The sequence below is a fragment of the Chenopodium album genome, chromosome 3 (assembly GCF_948465745.1).
Source record: "Chenopodium album chromosome 3, dcCheAlbu1.1, whole genome shotgun sequence".
In the NCBI taxonomy this organism is placed as follows: Eukaryota; Viridiplantae; Streptophyta; class Magnoliopsida; order Caryophyllales; family Amaranthaceae; genus Chenopodium; species Chenopodium album.
The window spans coordinates 42,183,976-42,210,366 of record NC_137836.1 but is presented as its reverse complement, the minus strand read 5'-3'; the positions used below and the strand labels follow the sequence as shown (position 1 = coordinate 42,210,366).

Below are 26,391 nucleotides of genomic sequence, written 5' to 3'. Positions count from 1 at the left end.
AAATGACGCCAAACGGAGGGCCCTTGAAAACCTCAACTCTGCTGAATATGCTAATTAAATGTGTGATTTAAAGATTAAAGCAGTAGAGTTGAAACAGGAGGAGCTGATCCGGAGTCTGACGGCTGCGAACGACGAAGCTAACAGCCGGGCTGATGATCTTGATAAGCAACTGAAGGATGCCAAGTCAGACCTTAAGGCATTAGAAGGGGCTGATAAAGAAAACACTCAACTTTGAGCAGACGTTTCCCGCCTGGGGGTTGAGCTTGTCAATCTGCGAAACAAGCAGTCGGACGAGCTAGCCCAAAAGCAAAAACGGCTGACAGAGGAGAATGAGCGCGATAACCTGGCCCGACTAAAGATCACCTGGAGCCTCCTCTACCTAGACATATACTTTGAGGTCTATAAGCTAAGGTATAATTACGCCACTGAGGTGTATGATGCCCAGCTACTGGGTGATGCTCCACCGCCTCGCTTCAAAGATTGGGCTGCTGAGCAGGGATATGATGTCTCTGATAACGAGGAGCCGGCGGCGGATGAGCATAACGAAGGCCAAACCAGCCAGACTTAGCCGGAGCAGCAGCATCCACCTCAGCCTTAGGCGGGCCTCCCAACTTCTACGGCAGTTTGCCAACTATTTTCTCTACCGGCTTGTATGCCATGTAATCTTGTACCTTTACCAACCATGGGGTTGGGTTAACAATTTATTTTTGGTTTCTTCACCAGATGTAATTCAGGCTAACATTTATTCTGGCCTTTGTGTCATTAACAATATTAATGAAGTATTCCGACTCAGTCGGTTGTTTATACTTCTTTGTGTTTGAGTTTTTAATTTGAATTTTGCATCTGTTTGCAATTATTTAATATTTTGCTTAACTTAAAAAAGCATGCGGCAATTTGCAATCCGGGTGCTCTTGCCCCTGGGCGGCTGTGTGCTTGGTTTTCTTTCAAGTTAATTGATTGGCTTGAAAACACTTAATACTAAGAGAAGTATGGAGTGTTTTTTTAGGCCAATCAATCACAATGGTGATTGCCCCAAACCAAGTGCACAACCAACCATTAGAGCGGGTGCTTTGAGCTTCTTGCCCAGGCGGTTATATTCCATCTGGGGTTAACACATAGCCATTACACAAAATCTTTTGCCAATAGGGAGAGTTAGTGCAACTTTGAAATAAATAACCTAAGTGAGAACTTCGACCGATGACCGACGGATGCCTCAGGGCATCCGGTATTTAGTAACTTAATCGTTCTTCATAGATTAATCTTGTCAGACGGCTATGAGTTGACCAATTCGGCCGTTCAATTTTCGCCATCTACATAAGTCATAGAACCAACGAATAGTCCGCTCTTTGCGACGATTGCACCCGGAGGGGTGTCGCCGGACGCCTTTGTCCATGTTGGGACATGCGGTTTTATAAAATAGGCAACCATCCGGCCATTTTGGCCTTTGGTCTTGTTTGAGACCGGTTGTATAGCCACTAAGCGTTTTTGTGCTTAGTTTTTAATCGGACCATTGGCCGAGTGTTTTTACAATGTTGAATTTACACTAAATGTCGAACTTAGTTGGTTGAACAAATAGTCCGTCTGAGTATTACCCAGGCGGACAAACAATTATTAAATTACACTAAGTATCAAACTTAGTTTTTTAAACAAAGAGTCTGTCGGAGCTTTACCCAGGCGGACTAGGATAAGGAATTATAACATTAAATTATACTAAGTATCAAACTTAGTTAGTTAACAAAGAGTCTGGCTGAGTATTACCCAGGCGGACAAGTAATAAAAATGACAAACTAATTCTGCAAACAAAGTCTGAATTCTCATTAATTGACTCATTGTTTACAAAAAATTTACATTCTCAGAAGTAGTACTTCTTTAGGTTATCTACATTCCAAGTTCTAGGCAGACGGCGGCCGTCTGGGGTTTCCAGACGGTAGGTGTCGTCCCTGACTTCTTCATAGATCCGGTAGGGGCCCTCCCAATTAGGGGTTAGCTTCCCAGCCTCATTGGCCCAACTGGTTGCCTCCATTTTTCGTAACACAAAGTCATCGACTTTCAAAGGGCGCTTGTGCACTTTCTTGTTGTAGGATCTAGTCATTCTCTGACGGTATATCTCATGGCGCAGGGCAGCGTTGCCCCTGCGTTCCGGGAGGGAGTCTAATGTCAGCCGCATGGCCTCCCAATTTGCCTCTTCATCATAGAGCATGACTCTGAGAGTCGGCTCGTAGTGCTCAATGGGAAAGACGGCTTCAGCACCGTATACCATAAGAAATGGGGTTTCTCCGGTTGCCCCTTTATCAGTAGTCCGGATGGCCCATAGGACATGAATTAATTCTTCTGCCCATAAACCACCGGCTCTTTCAATTTTCTTTTTTATGCCGTTTGAGACGAGTTTGTTGAAGGCTTCAACCTGGCCGTTTTCTTGGGGTCGGACGACTGATGCAAAACAATGTGAGATACCCTGATCTCCCAACCAAGTCTTGAGCTGGGGGGGTATCAAACTGAGGGCCATTATCAAACACCATAGACATAGGTACCCCAAACCGGGTGATGATGTTCTTCCAGATGAAAGAGATGACATCCTTTGTCTTGATGTTCTTCACCGGCTCAGCTTCTACCCACTTGGTGAAATAATCCACAGCCACCAAAATGTAGCGCTTTCCGCCTGGAGCAGGCGTATAAGGACCCAAGATATCCATGTCCCAAGATATCTGTGGATTGCCGTCAGATCAATAGCCGGGCGGTGAATAAGTTGGCCAAATCTCTTGCATTTGTCACATCTCTTCACCAGCATGCAATTCTTCGAGAACTTCTTTCCCCTTTTCTGGGGTAACACACTTCAATAGAGGTTTAAGGAAACCCGCCTTGAAGAGCTCTCCGTTTCTTAACTCGAAGTTTGCTGCTCGTTTTTTCATGATGGTTGCCTCCTGTGATGAATCAGGAAGTTTGTCGTCTGCTAAGTATGCCCGGATGCCATCCATCCAGGTAGAGCTTCGGTCTAAGATTCCAATGGGCTCTTCATGTATGCTTCTCTTTTCAAGACCTTCCCAAAAGACCGACCGATGCGTATCACAGCAGGCGGATGAAGCCAATTTGGACAACGCATCCGCATGATTGTTATCAGACCCAGGCACTTGATTCAGACGGAATTCCTCAAGTGCCCCAGCCTCTTCCTTGACTGCCTGAAGGTATTTGATCATAGCCGGATGAGTTGCCTCATATTTTCCCTCATACTGGCTGACGACCAACTGTGAATCAGAATAGGCGTCAATTTTAGTTGCCCCTGCTGCCTTACACATGCGGATTCTGGCTAGCAGGGCTTCATACTCTGCCTCATTATTTGAGGCCTGAAACTTAAACCGCAGTGCATATTCAAATCTGTCCCCCTCAGGGGATTCATATATAATTCCTGCACCGCAGCCGTTCTTCGTTGAGCTTCCGTCTACATACACTTTCCAAACCTGGTCAATGTTATCCGGTTACACCGGTCGTGTCGTTTCAACAATGAAGTCGGAAAACGCCTGACCTTTCACTGCCTTTCTAGGTTCAAAAGTGATTTCAAGACTTTGCATTTCAATAGCCCATTTCAACATTCTATCGGATGACTCCAAAGTAGACATAGGCCGCTTGAGGGGCTGGTCGGTGTAAATCACCACCGGATGAGCCGAAAAATACGGTTTCAATTTCTTGAAAGCCATATATAGGGCAAGGCCAAATTTTTCTACCATGGGGTACCAGAGCTCAGCATTTTTTAGAACATGGCTAATGAAATAGACCGGGAGCTGAACGTCGTCTCTCTTAGCAAGGAGAACAGCACTGAGGGCATGATCTGAAACCACTAGGTACATGTATAACACCTCTTTAGACAGTGGACTAACAAGCCTTGGCAAAGAGTGCAAGTGTTCTTTCAGCCGTTGAAAGGCCGCCTCAGCATCATCCCCCCATTCAAATCTGGTCTTCTTCCTGATTGCTTGGAAGAAGTAAAGGCATTTGTCACCTGACCGGCTGAGGAATCTCCCCAAGGCCGCCAGGCAACCGGTTAGCCTCTGTCAATTACCGCCCGTATCTTCTCAGGGTTAGCCTCTATCCCCCTTTGATCAATCAAGAATCTGAAAAACTTCCCAGACTCAACACCAAAGACGCATTTCTTAGGATTTAACATAACCTTATGCCGCTTGAGTGTGGTGAAGGTTTCTCGGACATCAGCAAGGTGATCTGCCTGCTTCTTGGATTTGACTATCATGTCATCAATGTACGCCTCTACATTCCTCCCAATTTGATTAATAAAGACCATATTAATCATCCGTTGGAACGTAGCCGGCGCATTTTTCGAGCCAAACGGCATCATAGTGTAACAAAATAACCCCTGATCAGTGACGAAGGCCGTCTTTTCTTGATCTTTCTACCACAGGGGTATCTGATGGAAGCCAGGGTAGGCATCCATAAAACTCATCAAGGTATGCCCGGCTGTCGAATCGACCAGACTGTCGATCTTAGGAAGCGGATAACTGGCCTTGGGACATGCCTTGTTGAGATATGTGTAATCAACACACATACGCCAGGTACCATTCAGGTTCTTTACAAGCACAACATTCGCCACCCAGTCAGGGAAATTACATGGCCAAATGAACCCAGCGTCCAATAGCTTTTTAACTTCGGCAGCTGCCGCCTGACTTCTTTCCTCGCCGTGATTTCTTTTCTTTTGTCGGATGGGCTTCTTTTTAGGGTCCACGGCGAGTTTGTGGACAGCAAGATCCGGGCTGACGCTTGGCATCTCTTCCACTTCAAAGGCAAAAACGTCTTTGAATTCTTTCAGCAGAAGGTGAAAGTCTGCACCCAACTTCATTGTACGCTCTGGACGGCTGTCGTCCAGAGGTATATCAATATGTTCACCAGCCAGTTGAGGACGGAGCTCATCTGACCGTTCACCGGTCAGTGATTGCTATTTTTTCTCTTTCTTCACCTCCACCAGCATAGGTGCCTTTCTTTTCTTCTCGGCTACTGGTGGGGCTGGTACTGGGTCGGCATCCTTGACATTTTCAAGGTCTATTGGTTCCTGGCCGTCTGGGGCCACAGTATCTTTGACGGCTGAGAGATAGCACTCCCGGGCCGTCTTCTGATCCCCATTCAAGGAACCAACAGAGCCGTCATCCCTCTCATACTTAATAAGCATGAGGGACGGGATGATTACAGCCTTGGCTTCGTTGAGGGTTGGCCGACCAAAAATAATGTTGTAGGCGGTCAGCTCCTCAATGACCAAGAACTTGACGACCAGGTGTCGCCCTTTTCCTTTCTCACCCAGCCGGATTGGTAGATCAACCCTACCGACTAGGTTAACCATTCCACCCCCAAAATTAACCAAGGGGTGGGTAACCGGATGCATGCTACTGTCATTGTATTTCAGCTTTAGCAGGCACCGGAGGCTGATGATGTCTTATGAGCTGCTAGTGTCAATAAGGATCCGTCCAACCAGCTGGTTGGCAACCTTACATTCAATAACGACCGGGTCATCATGCGGATGGCGAACGCTGCCCCTGTCCTTCTCAGTGATCACGACGTCTGGGAAGGAGGAGCTTGCAGACTCCTGCTCATCATCATCTTTGTCCATCTTTCGAAGATGGCTCTTGGTGCCCCGGATGGTAGGGCCACCGCATGAGAACCCGCCTGCTATTGTGTAGACTGGCTCCTTGTCAGTGTCCGAACTACTAGAAGGCTGGGAGGTCCTAGACAACTGCCCCGGATTCTTCTTATTAGTCCCTTTGGACTTAGATATGTAGGACTTCAACATCCCCTTGTCTGTCAGACGGTCCAACGTCCGTTGAAGGCTGAAGCAGTCGTTGGTGTCATGGTCAACTTCCTCATGGTATTGGCAGAATTTGCTTTTGTTCCTCGATTGAATGGAACTTTTCATTGGATTTGGCTTCTCTAGGGACAACCGGTCCTTAATTTCCATGAGGATGGAGTTTCAATCCTTATTAAACTCGTACTTAGGGACGTATGGTTTAAATTCTTTCTTCTTCTTCTGGGACGGCTGGTCAGAGTCACTAACCGCCCAGAATTCTTTTCTCTTCTTGCTTTGTTCTTTCTTTTTGGCCGGCTGAGCAGGCCGGCTGTGTTTCTGTTTGTCAGACTTCTTGGAGTCCGACTGATTACCAGGCGTGCAGAGGTCGGTTGCTTGAATATAGATTTCCGCCTCCCTAAGGGCCTCCTGTAAAGTGAAAGCCCCTTTTCTAACTAGGTCGAACTTAAAAGTTGACCCGTCTCTCAGACCTTTGAAAAAATCTGTAAAAGCTACCTCATCAGACAGTCCTTGAATCTGAATTCTAATCAGATTGAACCGCCTAACATAGGAGCGCGACCCTTCTCTCTTCCCCTACTTAATGGTGCTCAAGTCCAAGCTTGTTTTCTTAGCAAGGATGTTCATTCGGAAGTTGGAAGCAAACAGGAAGGCAAGCTTCCTGAAACTATCAATGGACCCAGCTGGCAAATTGCCAAACCATTGTTGGGCAATGCCCTTTAATTTAGCCGGGAAGCATCGACACCAAGTGGCATCATCCAACCCTTGTAAATACACGAGGTTGGTGTAAGCCATGAGGTGATCTTCCGGGTTATAGGTACCAACCAATACATTCTTAACCTTGGCCGGCTGTGCCGCCTCGGTTATCTCCCGGGTGAACGCAGAAGGTTGTTCACCCAGGCGAAGGAGACGGAGCTGCCAGTCCAGTGGCTAGACATGGTGATATGCCGCCTGACCTCTGAAGAGAGTCGGCTACATATAGTAAGGTGGGTACTGACCGTAGACCTGAGAAAGTACATATGGTGCAGTCCCGATCATCTGAGGGCCAGAGTGGACGGTATTACCGCCTGTCTTAATCTCATGCAAGGAAAGTGCATTCCCTGCAGAAGTATTGTTCAAGCTGTCTTGAAAATTCAACGTAGAAGCCGACTTAGACAATTGTTGTTTTGAAGTCGCCCTTGTCGCAATGAGTCAGGACCCTTTGTTATGAACTCATCGGAGGCGTCAAGTCATGTATGCCAGTTGTTATGATATTGACGTCTTTAAGACAGGTATGATAATTTGAAGATTTGAAGTCGCCCTTATCGCGATGAGTCAGGACTCTTTGTTACGAACTCATCGGAGGCGTCAAGTCATGTATGCCAGCCGTTATGATCTTGACATGTATAAGACAGGTATGATAATTTGAAGATTAGAAGTTGCCCTTGTCGCGATGAGTCAGGACTCTTTGTTATGAACTCATCGGAGGCGTCAAGTCATTGATGCTAGTCGTTATGATCTTACGTCTTTAAGATAGGTCTGATAACTTGAAGATTTGAAGTCGCGCTTGTCGCGATGAGTCAGGACCCTTTGTTATGAACTCATCGGAGGCGTCAAGTCGTGTATGCCAGTATTTATGATCTTGACGTCCTTAAGACAGGTATGATAATTTGAATATTTGAGTCGCCCATGTCGCGATGGGTCAAGACTCCTTGTTATGAACTCATCAGAGATGTCAAGTCATGTATGCCAATTGTTATGAATTTGATATCTTAAGACTAGCCTACTCAAAATTCCAATACGAGATTACCTTCATGACATACTCATTATACATGATCCATGTCAAACACTCCAACGATTTTTTTTTATATAAATTATTTTAATAATTATTTATTTATTTATTACTTCCTCCGTTCTATTAATATTGCAACAATGGACTTTTTGCACTATTCATTTCTCTTGTTTGACCTTATAATATAGGTTTATACATTAAGTAAAATATATAGTCATGTGGGATCTTATTGGATTCATTTCATAAAATACTTTCACAATATCAACTTTTTATAATTTTCACTCTTACACAATTATAGATATTTAGCATATAAAATGTGCTTTGGGATGCGTAATTTCCTCGTTGTTGCAATATTAATAGAATGGAGGAAATATTTTTTTTAGTCTTTGATCATGGAGAAGGTGCACATAGTGGAATTCAATGAAGGTTCTCGATCCTATCTTTCTCTCGTCGACCAAGAGAGTGACAACCCCAAGACTGGCACGCGTCTACAAATTCGACAATCACTGCGACGGCCTAATAGTGTGTAAAAAAATATTTGTACGCAAAATTTCCGCAGTGACATGTCTGTTGAGATCGCTAATGTCTCTGACACCACAAAGGATTACAAGCTCCAAGACACCCTTCAGAGTAGACCAACAACAAATAACTTACTTCCTTTATTAGGTCGTTCCATTATTAAAGGGTCCGTGAGAAGGGGATCCGCTGTTCTAAAGATGTATGGTGAATCATGCTTCATCCCAGGCTATCGAGAGTGGACTGAGGATGTTCTGCATCGCTCGAGGGAATATCTAGAATCCGCATCAATCTACAACGTTGTCTATGCCTCACTTTACTCCTACGACAAAAATTCGCATATTTTACGAGTATTCTGTGAGAGTTGGTGCCCTACCACAAACACACTCCATACAATGACAGGAGCGTGGTCCATTTCTCTGTGGGATTTGCATAGACTTGGTGGCTTACCTATTTACAAAGAAATTTATAATGAGATTGTCCCTCATTTGCGACCTTAACATAAACAAATGAGGACAACAAACGGTATATTTCAAAGGCTTGTGAGCATTTTTTTGTTGCTTATCATCGCCTTTACAATGAATTAGGTTCAAGGACGGAGGTTTCAACCAAAGAATGGATTAGATTTTGGTACCAGAAGAAAATTCGCTATGCCGCACCGCCAAAGAGGACAAGATATCTCTCGACTCCTCCACAATCTACACATGACCCTAACGGAACGTTACTAGACGTACCTACGGCGTGGACAAATGATGAATTATCCATGTTTGAGCGTTTAGGCCTTCCCGGCACAAATAGAAGGGGAACCGCCTATATTGCTGCTTTCTTCTCTTGTAGGTTATGCACATTTGTACTTCCGTAGTGTGATAGTAGATCGATCAAACCCGCGACGTTTGATATCGCCACCTTGATGGGTTGTGGTAAACCGTTCAGCTTGGCAGTTCCTGTCCTGGGAAGCATTTATCATGGTCTGAACAACATTTCAAGGTCTCCTAAACCTTCTTATTCTAGTTCATTCTTTCCGTCCCATTACTTGTATAGTTGGCTCACATACTATTTCGGAACTCATCACAATCTAGATCTAGCTCTCCCAGGCCCTTTAATGACTGTATTCTTGGGTTCTCAAAGTTCAAAGCATTTTAAGGATAAAGAAGCACGAGATCTGATACATGAAGGGACCACAACGAGGGTTGGGTGTACCGTGCCGAATAAGAACAAGAACATCGCTTTGTTTGATGATGGGAAGCTTGAGATTGCACATTTTAGCTACCTCATCCGACACCCTTTTTTTTAATTGATTTTTTTTTTAAAGATGATTAAGACTTTGAGAGTGTCGCCGCTGACTTCTTAAAGGTTGAAGCTATTTTACCTGTACCGAGACCAACTGCTGGCAAGGGGAAGGGAATAAGGATCGCCACGAATAAAGTTCGTGACAATTCTTCCAGTTTACCAAGGAAGGAAATACAGTCTCCTACTCAAAGCCTAAAGTCGGTAGATGGTCCTCATTCTCTTAAGCTTGCCTCCAACGCTTTAGAGGTTCGACAGCCAGTTGCTGATGACCATACGACTTCATCTCAACGTGTTTGCGCTCCTACTATGTCTGCAAACACGTTTCGACCAGGTCCCTTCTCTTGTACTATTTTTGCGGATGCAATAAAACACATAAGCGCTCAATACTTAGCAATGTTGCAAGCGTCTCCTTATTCGGAGGTACCAAAACGGTTTGAAGAAGCTTCCATGGTGTATCAAGGTATACAAAACCTCAAGGGTGACCCGACTCCGCTGAAGCGTAAAGTTGAGTCTTATGTTTGTTCAGTCAAATCCTACCTTGCTTTAGAGGAGGTTGCAGCGAAACGACAAAGATCTAAACAAGTAACAAGAGACATACTTTCTCAATCTAAGGTTCTCAAGCAAGGGGAGTCCAACCTTGCTAATGAGAAGAAAAGGCAAGAGCAAGTGAAGGAACAGGATGCCTTAGTCACAAAAAGAGTAAAAGACCTTGAAGCTGAATTGACGAAAGCTTGCGAAGAGAAGAATTGTCTAATAGATGACTTAGTGGCTAGCAAAGGATCTATCACATCAATTGAAGAACAAATAAACGCTGCGAAGCAGATTTTGGACGACATACATGCAGCTCCTGTTCTGAGTGCTGATGAGATAGTCAAATTGGAGTAACAGAAAGTTCAACTTCAAGAGCTTCACTCAATGCTCAAGCCTTCTGAGTGGATGGATTGAGAATAGACTACCCTCTTTTTTTTTTTTTTTAATGATTTAGCAGTTGAACAACACTTTTTTTTTTTGGCATTTTTTTTTATTTGATCTTGAAATTTTATTTTATTCATTCTATTCTATCATATGGATTTATTTCATTATTATTTTGTCGTACACAGTTTATACTCTTGCGGGCTGATGGGTGTCATAAATGGCACCCATTTGATGAGCATTTAGGTTGTTTTTACCTTCTTTTCATGGCTTTTATGCTTTTTCTCTTAGTTTTCCCTTTCCTCTCTTATTTTGTAGCTTTTGCGCATTTCTATGGTTTTTCTAGTCTTTTCTCCTTTAATTGCTCTATTTTTGTGGTTGTAGGTATTGTATGAGGTTCGAGTCTTGATATTGGTGATTTACTAAGGTAGAGGAAGCTTTTGGAGCAAGCTCATGGAATTGGAAAGCTCAAGATGCACGGAAATGGATTCTCCAAGTTCTAGCTCTTGTGCTCTGAAGCCGTGGTCTCATAAATATGGGGTGTTGAACCCACAATCTTGTGCTTTTGGGACTGCCTCACTTAGTGTTCATCATCATCTTAATTGTGCGTTCATTTGAAGACCTTAGCGAACACACAAAACCGCGAGAAGATCAAAGAAACCCAGAGATGCGCTGGCGCGCAAGGCATAGGCGCGAGCGCACCACCAGCATGCGCGGGCGAGCCACCCTTGCAGCACGGGCGCGCCTCCCCTGCAGCGCGGGCGCGCCTTCTAGGGTATTTGCTTGCTCGGTTTTTATTTTCGTGGCTCTATAAATACCTTTGTAAACCCGATTTTTGAGGCAAGTTTAGAAGAAGTATTATTTTAGATTTAGATCATATTTTTAGCTTAGTTAAGAGCTTTTGTCTCTAGTTTTAGGGTTATTTTAGGAGTAGATTTTAGAGAGAGAAAGTGAGGAATTTCACTTGTAATTGAGAGATTGAAGATTCAATGGTGATAATTGTGTTGGAGATCTTCTCTATTATCAATGAGCATTTCTAAACTCTATCTCATTTTATTGCATTGTTTGATTTCATATTTGTTTGGTTTGATTTTGATGTTTGATTATTTATTAGTGTAATTGTTCTCCATATTTTGTTGATTCTTGATTTCTTTAGTTGTTAGTTTATTTGATGATGTTGTTAGAGTAGTTGTTTGATAGGAATTGGGTGAAACTTGTTTGATTGATTGATTGTTCTTAATTTGGGGATTGTATTGATTAATTGTTGAGATTAAATCGATTAATGGAAGTTTGAATGTGTGTAATTCGATTAGGCCTTGAGAATTATGCTAGATTGCATTGTAGTTTCTAATGATACGGACCATTGATTTAGGAATTGCAATTGTCAATTGAGCTTGATTAGTGATGCTCCTACTTAGAGTATGTCGTAGTTGGCGCTAGTTTGACCTCTAGGAGATAGCTTGTTGACTCTTTTGATTAAGCTTGCCATTAGTCTTCACAATCATTGATTTGCCTATTGTTCACGAGTTGCTACAATTGTCATGATTGCTTGCTGATCTCGTTCCTAGTGTTTATTTAATTGGTTCTTCATTTTGTTAGTTAGTTAGTGTTTACCTTTTATCCCTAGACTTCGACCTAGCTTAGGCGTATAATTGAGAGCACTTGAACATTACCGTTCCTTTGGGTTCGACCCTTAATTTGCCTCTATACTAGTATATTGGTTGGTTAAGTGTTTATAAATTTTGTTTGGCCGAGGGAGGATTAGTTTCAACGATCTAGTTCCACCCCTGGTCACGGGCCAGGAATAGAGATTTTTTTTTGGTTTAGCCGTACAAAGTTTATACTCTTGCGGGCCAGGTGTAGAGTTTTTTTTTTGTTTAGCCGTACACAGTTTATACCCTTGTGTGTGGCTGCACTTGATATATTTTTTTTTTGTCAAGCTGGCTACGTACTTGCTAAATAAACGGGTTATCTTGCAAGATCAAGCCAACGTAGTTCATCAATGCCCCTTTTTTTTTATGGTAAGCAGTTTATCCTCTTACTTAGGAGTTAACAAGGCTTTCACTTCATGAATAGTAGCGCTTTGATGAGTGACATTTATGTCACTCTTAAGAAGTATTTTTAGAGTCATTTTCGTGTTTATTTTATCTTATTTTCCCTTTTTTTTCTCTTGTTTCCTCTTTAATAACATATCTTGTTTATTTGGTAATTTTGTCATGTTTTAGTTCTTTTCGTAGTTTTTATTATAATTAGTTTATTTTTGTATTTTATTTGCTTTTGATTTGTTATATTTCATTCTTTATTTATCCTTGAAAGTAATTCTAATTTACTTTTATTTATTTTAATTAGTTTTGAGTCTATTTTATTTTACTTTATTTGCTTGTATAGTTTTTGTTTAATTTTTGTTAGTTTTAGTTTTATTTCTCTTTTTTTTTTATATTTTATTTATTTTATTTTATTCTTTGTCCCAATTCTATTATCGGTTTTGTGTGTAGGTGTTCGGGTTTCATGTCAAGTGAGTTCGGAGCTCGAGGACGAGTTCAAGTGTGCACATTACTTTGATTGCTGCTGCCCACCTCCTATTATCCACCACCACACTATCCATTAACCATCACCACAACACCCCAATTATCCCCTGCTCCAATTCACCGAGCTGCTGCGCCCAATTCTTCAATTTGCCTACGCACCACCCTCACCTCGCAACAGCCCCTGTACCTCCCTCACGTAATAGAGCATCAACCCACACATACCTTCACCAATGACCACCGCAGCAACTCAATTTCAGCCACCCAACTCACACCTCCTCCTTACAGCCATCCCGCAACATCCCTCACACCAGCCATAAACCAGCAGCAGCACCTCCTGCAACCAATTCACAAACCACCAAAACTCACACCAATTAACCTCCTCCGTCCACCCTTCGCGCAGCAACACCACCAAAACCAGAGCAGCCCGCATCTCCAATTTTCCAGCCACCACTGTTGTCTCCAATCACCCCCAATCACCCTTAATTGTAGCAGCACATTACCGCACATCTTCCCTGCAATTCTCGGCCACCGCAAACCCAAATCAACCCCATCAATTCACACAAGCATCAGCCAAATTCAGAGCAATTCAAGTTCATTTTGATTCAAGCAAAACGTTAAGGGTTCGGTCGAAGTGCCAAAACAGTCAAAAACTTTCGAAGTTCTCTAAATTGAAGAGGTGTGGTCGAACACACCCATGGTTCGACCGAACCAACATCGTAGTTCGGTCGAACCAACCCATGGTTCGATCGAACCATATTACGAGCTATGCACATGATATTTAATGAGATCGAACGGCTAAGAGCGAAGATGAAAGATAATGCTCGATGATGTCCGTTGATGATGGTGTGATACGGTGGTGATGGATTTCAGAGCAGCCAAGAAATCGAGGAAATAAAGGGGTGTATGATATTTGGATTATTGGAGGATTTGTTTTTGGTTTTTATTTTCTTTTTCTTTTAGTTTTGTTTTTAATTACTTTCCTTTTCTTATTTCTGTCTTTAGATTTATTTTATTTTCATTTTTTATTTCCTTTTCCTTCTTTTACTTATTCTCCTTCTTTTATTTCTCTTTTATTTTACTAGCTTAGTATAAATACCCAATTTTGGGGTAATTAGAATTAACAAGGAAGGAACAATTACCAATTATTTTATTTCTCTAATAAGTTTTTTAGGAGAGCTTCTCTCACTAGGTTTAGGTTAGGATTAGAGTAGTTTAGAGAGAGAAAGTAAGAGTTTCACCATTGTTGAGTTTGGATTTTGAAGAAGAAATTGATCATCTTTTCTATAAACTTTCATTTTCATTCAATGAGAATCTGTAACTCTCTCTCCTCTATTTTTATTGCTTTCTTTTGATTATTATTTTTGTTGTTGGTATTTCTTGTTAATCATGTTGATTCTTGATTATTTGTTGATTAATCTTGTTGTTATCATGATCAATGAGTAATTCCCCCATTAAGGGGATGGTTGTGGTGTAGTTGGACCTTGAGCATGTTCTAGGGTTTAGAATTGATTTATTTGTGATTAAAGTCTTTATATGCTTGATATTCTTTGATCTTCTTGCAAGTGCACATTGTTGGTTGATTAAAGGTGAATCTTTGCTAACAAGGAACGGAAGTTGACTTAGTTAGGGTTCATTATTATCGATTGTTATTTAATAGTACCTCCTAGTATATGGTTCTAATGTGGAAGCATAGAGGCTATGTTAGGAGAAGCCAATTGACCACGGAAGGCGGCTAGATTGGATCCTTTACTTCGATATTCGAGCATGTTTAGTTCATAATTAATTCAACTTCTATGTCCTTGTTTATGTTCAAGTGAATGCTATACCTAAACCATTTCCCTTAGTGTTTTATTTATTGTTTTAGCATCTTTAGACTTTAGTTTATTTATCTCCTATTTTGGACTAGATTAATTGTCGATAGCATTTGGTGGGGTTTTTTCGTTCCCTTTGATTCGACCCCTAGCTATGCTTACCTTATACTCGTATTAGGTTTGTTTAGGTTGTATAAATTGTATTTGATCTAGGGATAGACAATTGACGACGCGTTTATTCCTTTGTCTAATTGGCGCCGTTGCCGGGGAACGGCTTCCATTACCGTTGTGTTATTTTATAGAGACTAGTCCATTGTGTATATTTTTCTTTTGATTTATTTTGTGTTCTCTTTGTTTTGTTTTTGTTGTTGAAAATTGGCACGTTTATCTTTTCTTCAAGATGATGATGAGTCTTTTTATGTCTACTTCCATAGACTTGTAGGGTTTTTGAACTATAATGGTTGTAATCCTTGTGAAGCTTGTGAGATTTGTTATTATAGCATGAATGAACAAACGAGATATGTAGTTGAAAGTAGGTTTAATGGCGAATTTCAAGCATTAACGGTTCATAGTGCTTGGAGTTTTTTTTATGGTTTGATAAGGGTGTACGGAATAGGGCATGTAATGTTGCTAATTTTGATTCTCAATGTGATAATAGTTTTATAAGTGGCATACATCCCAATTATTTGTCTTGTGATCTTATTTTTGAACTTAGTACAAGTGATTTCAACTCATTTTCTCCTATTGTTGATGATGAATCTCATTTGCTTGATTATGCCCCTTTTTCCCAATATGATGATGCTCATGTATATAATGTGAATGATCCTCCCTCCTCATCTTCTTGTTCTTACATGGCTCCAAATGATTTCCCTTATGCTTCTAATGAATCCTTTTATGAGGGTAATTCTATGGAAAATTTAAGGAAAGAGAAGATTATGGAGAAGTTAATGAAGATGATGGAGATTGATAAAAACATGAGGGAGAAGGATAACGAGATGAGGGAAGTTGAGAATATGGAGACGGAAGCTAGAATCAAGATGCATGAGAGTCAAATTCTCCAACTGGCCAACTCTCAAGAAAATGCCCTTCCTTCTTCTTCTCTTCCCCATATGAGTGAGGATCCCATTAGAGAGCATTCGTATGATGGTGAAGGAGTTGAGAATGAAGAGAGTGTTGATTTTAAAAATCCTAATCCTATTTCCCATCTTGATGAGTCTCAAGTGTATGTTTCTGACCCTTCAATCTATGAGTATATAAACTCTTTTGAGGTAATGTCCCACATATTTTTCGAGAGTCATATGAGGACTTATAGATTATTGGATGATTTCATCGAGAACGCTTCTTGGGACTTAGATGAGTTTGAGATGAATCTACCTCCATTCATGCACGATTTTAGGACCTTAGGTTTTGAGATAGTTGAAGGAAAGGTTGTCTATTGTGGTGAAAAGGAGGATAAGGTTGATTCCCTTGGAGTTTTTGAGCTTGAGGGAGGTGTAGATCGGGAGTGCCCTTCATTTGAGGATTCTATGATTGATTTTCATGCCCTCATTGGCGATGTGAGACCTTGTGCTGATGGAGTAGCTACCCCTTTTCCCGTTTCTCATACCCCTTTTTCTCTAAGGTTCGACCACATCCTTCCTTACCCTATTTTCTCCCTTCCTATCTCAAAGAGCCTATTGGGGAGCCGCCCTCTATGGATGATTTTCATGTCCCTCATTCCATCATTGTTGAGGATAAGAGGAATTTGGTCAACCTAAAATTTTGTGATGAGGATTTGCCTTTTTCCTTTTCTTTCCATTCATCTTTTCCTTCTTCTACTTCTTACTTTCTTAAGTTTCCTTTCGATCCTTATTCTTCTTTCTTTTGGCTTCTCCCTCTTCACTTGCGTGCAATGATTTTGTTGCACGTTCTTATTCCGTCATTTTCCTATTTACACCCCCATGAAATGTTTAGTAGTGCATTTGACAAGCTTTTGCGTGCGTTGAATTATTATTTCCTACAACGGTCTCGCTTGGACGTCAAATAAGCCTTTGCGGGAATTAACCCGTGTTTTATTGCTTTCATTTTCTTTTCTTTTTAGAATAGATTTTCTCTCATGGCAATGTTTGTGTGCCTTTTGCTAGGTACATGACTTGATATACTTTGGTACATTGGTTTGGATAAAGAATCAATGAAAATTGGCACCACATTTGCTAGCATATGGAAGGCGATATTCGATTCTAGAGGAATTTAGTTTTGAAAGGTTCAATTGGGTCATTTGCGGGTATTTACACCCACCTAATATCCGGTAACATCTTTCCTTGCTCTTTATCTAATGGTTGATGCCTTGTTGGACATGTGTTGGTTTGTGGTTTGATCTCTTCTTTTTCCCCTCCCATGGATTATTTGGTCTATGTTTGAGTTTGGAATCTCATTAAAGCTTGGGGGAGGGTATTCTATCATGTTTTGTGGGATGTTGATTCATATATGTCATGCACTTGAGTATATGCATTTCCATGTTTTTCATGCTTTTGAAAATCCAAAAAGATTTTTGTTTACTTCAAGGCAAGTTTAGCAAAAATATGTTTTGTTTGTTCTTATTTTGGACATTATATCTTGTTGATTTGTTTACTCTTGAATGCCTTTCTTCCTAAGTTGTTAATGTGTGCACGATTTGAGAATGTCGTTTGTTGAATCTAGGATATTACATGCTAAGGTAGCCGGGTGAATAACTTTTAGGAATCCATAAAGCCCTAGTTCCCGGGTATGTGGTAAGATGGTGTTGCTCTCTATAGCTAATTTGGCACCCTTAGTTGGTATTTGCTTTGTTCTAATCCCGCGTTAGGTAACATTGTTCTAGCCTTCAACATTTTGTTGTGTTGCACATTTGGATCCTTAGCTATTCATGTCTTGATCCTTGTTTTGACTTATAGCTCCCAAGATCGTGACTGAAGCACTCAAGGGGAGGAAAAGGGCACTCTTTCTCATTTTTCTTAATTTTCTTTTTGTTTTGTTACAAATTTGATTTTCTATTTTGCATCCACCTACTTGATAACCAATTTGAGCCTTATGTTTCCCATTCTTGTTTAAATCACATTACAAACCTAATGACCTATGTTTACCAACCCTTTTAGTTAGCGAAGCATTCACATGTGAGGTTTGAGTTTTGAGAATATTGATCATAAATAAGAAGCACTTTGAGATATGGTTTAAGTAGGTATTTAAAGTTAAGCTTGTAATGACTATGCAAGAAAAGTTTCAAAAGAAAGATGCAATTCAAGGAAATTAAATAATGTTGCAAGAAAAAGCCGTCTATAGTTAAAAAGGCAAGGACAACGAAAAAAATTTGGAAAAGAAACAAAAATAATAAAAAATATTTAGTTGGTTTCATTTTCTTCCCTAGTTTAAGCATCGGAGACAATGCTTTGTTCAAGCTTGGGGGGGGGGGATCATTCCTTCGTTTTGTATATATTGTGTGTTGGTGTTGAATAAGCTTGGGGGAGTGGATTATTGGTATTTTTGTTTGATATTTAGTGACTTCTTGAGTTGTTTTTAAGTGTCGGCCTCACTTTTTGCTTCACTGAGGAATATCACAATATTTCAAATTTTTACCCCGCCTTAACCCTTAGCCTTACGTTACAACCAATAAAAAGACCCTTAAACTCTAGTTGGTTAGGTCAAAAGAACGGTGGAGGGAGATAGACTTCAAACCTATGGAAAGAGTATGCATAGTTGAGACGTTGGGATTACCTTCTCAAAGTTTTTCATTCTTTATCTTTTTCCGGTTCCTTCATGGAATCTTGAAAAGCTAGCTTAAGGGTTGATTTGAAGCTAGTGGAGAGATTGTGGCCCGATTGGTTGGGGCTAAGGTGGATTAAGTCCTAAGGAGTTCCCAATGCTTAACATGTGTTATGTTTCAATCAACCATTGACATCTTAGAACGTGCATACATTTGTCCATTTAGAAAGGTTTGCATTCATTAGTACTTGTCCTTATCTCTTGTCTATACATGAGCTTGTGTTTGTTCTCTCTTTTCATGTTTCTTCTCTTTTTCCATTTGTTGCCTTGCCTTGGTTTTTGTCGACAGTTGTGGGTTAAACCTCTTAGGAAACCCTCACGAGAGCTTACTCGTCCTCTTTGGCGACATGGGGGTTTAAAGGGCTTGATGCATACGTTAAATGCATCCGTGATTCCTACGGTAATGAGTTAGTGTACATTCTTTCTCTTTGTTTCTATTTTGTTTCTTTTGCTTTCAATAATTCCATCTTGTTCTCTTTTGCCTTACCTTTGCTCGAGGACGAGCAAAGGTTTAGCTTGGGGGAATTTAATGAGTGACATTTATGTCACTCTTAGGAAGTATTTTTAGAGTCATTTTCGTGTTTATTTTATCTTATTTTCCCTTTCTTTCTCTTGTTTTCTCTTTAATAACATTTCTTGTTTATTTGGTAATTTTGTCGTGTTTTAGTTCTTGTCGTAGTTTTTATTAGAATTAGTTTATTTTCTTATTTTATTTGCTTTTGATTTGTAATATTTCGTTCTATATTTTTCCTTGAAAGTATTCTAATTTAGTTTTATTTATTTTAATTAGTTTTGAGTCTATTTTATTTTACTTTATTTGCTTGTATAGTTTTGTTTAATTTTTGTTAGTTTTAGTTTTATTTCTCATTTATTTATTTTATTTTATTCTTTGTCCCAATTCTATTCTCGGTTTTGTGTGTAGGTGTTCGGGTTTCATGTCAAGTGAGTTTGGAGCTCGGGGACGAGTTCAAGTGTGCACATTACTTTGATTCATGCTGCCCACCTCCTATTATCCACCACCACACTATCCCTTAACCATCACCAAACCACCCCAATTATCCCCTGCTCCAATTCACCGAGCTGCTGTGCCCTATTCTCTAATTTGCCTATGCACCACCCTCACCTCGCAACATCCCCTGTACCTCCCACACGCAACAGAGCAGCAACCCACACATACCTCCACCAATGACCACCGCAACCACTCAATTTCAGCCACCCAACTCACTCCTCCTTACAGCCATCCCGCAACATCCCTCACACCAGCCACAAACCAGTAGCAACACCACCTGCAAAAAATTCACAAACCACCAAAACTCACACCAATTAACCTTCTCTGTCCACCCTTCGCTCAGGAACACCACCAAAACAAGAGCAGCCCGCATCTCCAATTTTCCAGCCACCACTGCTGTCTATAATCACAACCAATCACCCTTAATTGTAGCATCCCTTCACCGCACCTCTTCCCTGCAATTCCCGACCACCGCAAACCCAAATCAACCACATCAATTCGCACAAGCATCAACCAAATTCAGAACAATTCAAGTTCATTTGGGTTTGAGCAAACCGTTGAGGGTTCGGTCGAAGTGCAAAAACAGTCAGAAACTTTCGAAGTTCTCTAAATTGAAGAGGTATGGTCAAACACACCCATGATTCGACCGAGCTAACCCCGTAGTTCGGTCAAACCAACCCATGGTTCGATCGAACCATTTCATGAGCTATGGACGTGATATTTAATAAGATCGAACGACTAAGATCGAAGATGAAAGATAATGCTCGATGATGTCCGTTGATGATGGTGTGATACGGTGGTGATGGAGTTCAGAGCAGCCAAGAAAACAAGGAAGGAAAGGGGCGTCTGATGTTTGGAATTTTGGAGGATTTGTTTTTGTTTTTTATTTTCTTTTTCTTTTAGTTTTGTTTTTAATTACTTTCCTTTTCTTATTTCTTTCTTTAGTTTTATTTTATTTTCATTTTTTATTTCCTTTTCCATCTTTTACTTATTTCCGTCTTTTATTTCTCTTTTATTATACTAGCTTTGTATAAATACCCAATTTTGGGGTAATTAGAATTAACAATGAAGGAACAATTACCAATTATTCTATTTCTCTAATAAGTTTTTTAGGAGAGCTTCTCTCTCTAGGTTTAGCTTAGGATTAGAGTAGTTCAGAGAGAGAAAGTAAGGGTTTCACCGTTGTTGAGTTTGGATTTTGAAGAATAAATTGATCATCTTTTCTATAGACTTTCATTTTCAATCAATGAGAATCTCTAACTCTCTCTCCTATATTTTTATTGCTTTCTTTTGATTATTATTTTTGTTGTTGGTATTGCTTGTTAATCATGTTGATTCTTGATTATTTGTTGCTTAATCTTGTTGTTATCATGATTAGTGATTAATTTCCCCATTAAGGGGATGGTTGTGGTGTAGTTGGACCTTCAGCATCTTCTACGGTTTAGAATTGATTTATTTGTGATTAAAGTCTGTATATGCTTGATATTCTTTGATCTTCTTGCAAGTGCACATTGTTGGTTGATTAAAGGTGAATCTTTGCTAACAAGGAACGGAAGTTGACTTAGTTAGGGTTCATTATTATCGATTGTTATTTAATAGTACCTCCTAGTATATGGTTCTAATGTGGAAGCATAAAGGCTATGTTAGGAGAAGCCAATTGACCCCGGAAGGCGGCTAGATTGGATCCTTTACTTCGATATTCGAGCATGTTTAGTTCATAATTAATTCAACTTCTATGTCCTTGTTTATGTTCAAGTGAATGCTATACCTAAACCATTTCCCTTAGTGTTTTATTTATTTTTTTTAGCATCTTTAGACTTTAGTTTACTTATCTCCTATTCCGGACTAGATTAATTGTCTATAGCATTTGGTGGTGTTTATTAGTTCCCTTTGATTCAACCCCTAGCTATGCTTACCTTATACTTGTATTAGGTTTGTTTAGGTTGTATACATTGTATTTGATCAAGGGATAGACAATTGACGACACGTTTATTCCCTTGTCACGCTTTAAAAACTTGCCATCAATTGGATCTATGCGCAATCCCTCTGCATCAACAACTTTGTATGCTCCATTATTGTAGACTTCTCGTACCACATAAAGACCATCCAATTTTGATGTGAACTTATTTCCAGTTTTGCGCGAAGTAATTATAGGCCTTCTCACTGCCAGGACCATGTCTATTACTTGAAAAGAACGAGGTCGAATCTTTTTGTTGAATGCGCGTGTCATGCAAGCTTGATAGCATTGCAATTTTTTTGAGCTTGCAATCTTTTCTCATCAAGCTTATCCAATCGAAGCCTGTCATTTTCATCACTAGTTAAACCCTCTTGATTGGCAATTCTTAGTGATGGAATTTGAAGTTCTAAGGGTAGGACAACCTCAACACCATACACCAACGAGTATGGGGTAGATTGTGTTGCATTCTTGTATGTCGTCCTCTATGCCCAAAGTGCTTCCCCTATCTTTTCATGCAAATCACTCTTAGACTTTGCAACGACCTTGGTTAGCAAATTACAAAGCATTTTGTTAAATGCTTCAGCTAGACCATTTGCAGGAGCATTGTACATGGATACCTTATGTTGCGTGAACTTGAACTTTTGACAAATATTATCCATCAAGTTGTTGACGAATGGCTTTCCATTGTCAGTGACGATTCTTTGAGGTATTCCATACCTGTAAATGATATGGGTGCGAATGAAATCGACAACATTTTCTTTTTTCACCTCATGAAGGGGAATAGCTTCAGCCCACTAAGAAAAGTAATCAGTGGCAGCCAGTATATAAGCGTGACCACCAGATGAATTTGGTGTGATCGGACCAACCACGTCAAGACACCATCCTTTGAATGGCCATGATGTCACAGTTGGATGTAGTTGTTCTGGAGGTTGGTGAATGAAGTTTGCATGAAATTGACATGCTTCACACTTTTTAATAAACTACATGCAATCTTGAACCATTGAGGGCCAATAATACCCCGCCCTTTTGATATAATCATGAAGCTTTGGACCAGATTGATTGCAAAGATATAATTTATTAAATTAAAATAAATTGTAATTAAAAATCACACATAGCTTGCATTCATCATCAATATCATTTTTTTCAATTCCCAGGCTACCTGTCTTTTAGAAAGGTTGAATGTCCCTATGTTTACTATAAGATCTAAGATAAGATTTTAAAAATGCTCACATTTTATTATAAATTAAATTTTCATACAGCGATGGGCAGCTGTCAAAATAGTGTTCGAGAAATTGACGAAAGTAATGGCACTTAGAACACTAACCATCATAATGTCATGCATGCAAACAATGTTTATGAACGAATAATTAGGCAAAGAGTGAATCTTCGATCAGCAATAAATTTTCAAGAGCAAAGAGGAGTCCCAAATGTCCAACTTTCTCCTCCAAGACTATGTTCACATTGTCAAGCTCGACTTTTTCATAAAGAATCTCCGCAGATTTGTTGATTGTCCGGAAAGATAATCTTGCCAACTATGCTATCATTATACACTGATCAAACACCTATTGGAGTGGATTTTAGGCATATTCTTAAAAAAATAAATCACATACATGCCTTCGCTTCCATTGGTGTTCAAATTCATGAGAATTTAGCAAATTCCTAACAAGGAGTATATAACTTTCGAGCTCAAGGTTCAATGTATCATAAGATAGGTTATTTACTCCCTAATGGGTCAGATTGTCGGCCACGATTCCTTCAGTTGTACATATACGACACTGAACATGAGATTGAGAATCAATTATCAGAGAATAGCACGTTGCGACGAGACATTATACAAAAAATCAAGGCTATTCTGGATCAATGCAATCTATTTGTCCATACTCTTTGATATCTAGCACAGCGTGAAGACATACAATAATGTGCACTTCACATTTGCAAAAAACTTTAAAATCGGCCACAATATTGTTTACCATCTGCTTCCCAAGTTGCTGCATTGATTGTCAGTGGATAAATAGTTGCAAACTTGAATCCGAGAGATATATTAGTCCAGTCAAATTTTGGTGAATTAAATGACTATCATGGACACGACACGATATTATGATCCCTCACAATATCCATTACTTTTTCCATATGGTTCTTATAGATGGTCGATTAATAGTGTTGACAATAATGGAAGAACAATTCTGTGCCGAGCTTTCTATGCCTATTACTTCCAAGTAATATTACTACACTCACATATATGTGTTAATAAATTGATTTTCTTAATAATTTCTAATCTACGTGGATGATTTTTATTGCATATACGTCCACATTCTATTTTAATCATCTTACTTGCATAACGACTATTCCAACAATTTGTTGTTGACAATTTTGTCAAAATTGAGGCTAATAAGCTAAGATGGATCCGAGACCATCAACATACCATAAGAGTTGAACTATACCAATGCTTACAAGATTGTTTGGCTGCTAGAGAACTAAATCTTGGTATTTTTTTTAAGTTAAATATATAATTTAAAACATTATGGTTACTACAAATTTCTTTACTTGTTTTCTAAAATATACTTACCCTAAATCACGAACAGTAAATGTTGGGAAAAAAACTGTGTTACCTTCTTCATTTGTTAGAAGTCCAACATACTTGAATGAAAGATATCAAGATGCAATGGCATTATTTCTAAATTATGGAAAGCCAGACCTTTTCATGACTATGACATGCAACCCATGATGGAAAGAAATTGTGGAAGAGTTATTACCCGGTCAAACATCACAAGACCGATCTGATTTAATCGTTAGGATATTCATGCAAAATTTGAAGAGTTCAAGAGTGATGTTGTTGATAAAGGCGTCCTTCGGAATGTTGTGGCCTATGTCTATTTCGTTGAGTTTCAAAAAAGAGGTTTGCCACATGTTCACATGTTACTTATTTTGGATGAAAACGACAAACCAAGATCGCCCGAAGAATATGAAAAATTGTGAAAGTTGAAATACCAGATAGAGATGAGGAGCCACGATTGTATAGTGTTGCGCTCAAACACATGCTCCATAGCCCATGCGGTGTTGGACACCAAAATTCATCTTGCATGGAAAATGGAGTTTGTAAGCGAAACTTTCCAAAACCATTTTCTGCAAGCACTATTCGAGGTGATAACTCCTTCCCTGTTTACAGTCGTTGCAGTGATCGTCCTGTTGTGCCTTTGCATGAGAATAGTTCAACCTATGTTGATAATAGTTGGGTTGTTCCCTATAATCCATGGTTACTACTAAAGTATGATTGTCATATAAAATATTGAGATTTGTAGCAACATCAAGAGTGTCAAATATCTATACAAATATGTGCACAAGGATGTTAATCGTGTATCCATGGAAGTACGAGTAGGAGCAGATAACAATGAGATTCAACAATTTGTTGATGCTAGGTGGGTTTCTGCACTCGAGGCATTACGAAGAATTTATCAGTTTCCAATCACTTGAATGTATCCTTCTGTGGAACTATTACAAATCCATCTTCAAGATAGGCACCAGGTATGATTTAATAGAAATCAATCTATGGAAAATATCCTTCAAATGCTACAAAACTCCTAAACCATGCTCACAAAATTCTTTAAGATAAATGTCATTGATCCAAAGGCAAGAACTTATCTCTATAAAGACTTTCCTCGACGTTACCGATGGATGACATCAACAAAAACATGGAGGAGGAGGAGGAATAACGTAAAAGTGATAGGAAGAATATACACAGCATCACCAATGGAAGGAGAGAGATTATTCTTGCGACAGGTACATAATCATATCAAAGGCTCCAAATCATTCCAGCATCTACAAACCGCCAATGGAGTTACCTATCCCACTTTTAGAGAAGCAGATGAAAAATTAGGTCTTATGGAGAATGATGCGAGCAATCATGATTGTTTACAAGAAGCATCAAACTCTAAAATTCCATCTTCCTTGAGAAGATTATTTGCCACGATATTGGTTTATTGCCAAACAAGTGGTGTTCGTGCTTTATAGGATGAATTCTTCCACTTTATGGCTAAAGATTATACTTTTTCCAATCCTCCAAGTACATCATTTGTTCGTGACTCCGTTCTCTATGACATAGATTGCATGTTGAAGCAGTTGGACAGTACTGTTAGTGACTTTGACTTCCCTAACATAAGCATGCAATTAGATGGCAACATACAATTTGCCAGGGCTATACATGAAGAAATCTCTGCTCCGGTTCCACCAGAAGATGTGTATTGTGCTAAGCATCTTAATGATGACCAATTCCATTCAATTAATGTCATAATGGAAGCAATAGATGGAGATAAAAAAAAACATATTTTCTTCGTATATGGTGATGAGTGTCATTTATGAGACCCTTAGGCTAGATTATCTTTATAGTTTTGTGCTCATTTTTAGTCTTTTATGTCGAATTTTTAGGGAATAATGCTTGATTTGCGTGTTAGTTTAGAGAAATGCATGTTCTTAATGGTTTTCTTTCTATTTTATGCATTTATCGGCTATTTCTCTCGCTTCTTCGTTTCTTTGACTTGTTTTGTAGGTGTGTTGAGTTTCCCGGGATTTAATTATCAAGGAGGAAGCTTGAGAGCATTCAAGGAGTTTGATGGAGCGAAGTTCGGGAATACAATCATGCAATTCAAGCTAGCTCCGCAAGCATAAGAACCTTGGAAGCAATGCTTTAGCTTGGGATGTTCAAGCGTCTGGAGGTTAAAATTGTTGCCCTCCTCACGAGCATCACCTTGAGTGCACTAATGATAGGGATGCTCGGGAGCGCGGAGTTTGATCGAGCAAGCGAAGGAGCCAAGGCCTCGTGTACCACTAAAGTTGTCTATTACTTGTAATGCAATTCTTTCTAGTTTCTTGAATTTTGATTGAGATTACATTCCTTGCTCTAGAATTTGTTGATTGATTAATTTTCCTTTGATTAAGCTTGAAATGAATATGATTTTGATTGAATTTGTTTTGTTCCTTAATTTCACCATGATTAGTGAGTGGATTAGTTGCTAGAGAGAAGGGGAAGCATGCT

General features: G+C 39.7%; 2 protein-coding genes across 2 annotated transcripts; one reads left to right on the top strand and one right to left on the bottom strand.

The window, feature by feature from the left end:
- Window positions 1-21,844: 21,844 nt before the first annotated feature.
- On the bottom strand, window positions 21,845-23,356 carry LOC145625054 (uncharacterized). The gene is made up of 2 exons (XM_081678136.1): window positions 23,333-23,356; window positions 21,845-22,156 (listed from the first exon to the last, which is right to left on the bottom strand). The coding sequence occupies exons 1-2, from the start codon at window positions 23,354-23,356 to the stop codon at window positions 21,845-21,847; spliced, it is 336 nt and encodes a 111-aa protein (XP_081534262.1).
- A 1,086-nt stretch (window positions 23,357-24,442) lies between these two features.
- LOC145625053 (uncharacterized) lies at window positions 24,443-24,833 on the top strand. The gene is made up of 2 exons (XM_081678135.1): window positions 24,443-24,615; window positions 24,662-24,833. Exons 1-2 carry the CDS (start codon window positions 24,443-24,445, stop codon window positions 24,831-24,833), a joined length of 345 nt encoding a protein of 114 aa, XP_081534261.1.
- The last annotated feature ends 1,558 nt before the right edge of the window (window positions 24,834-26,391 follow it).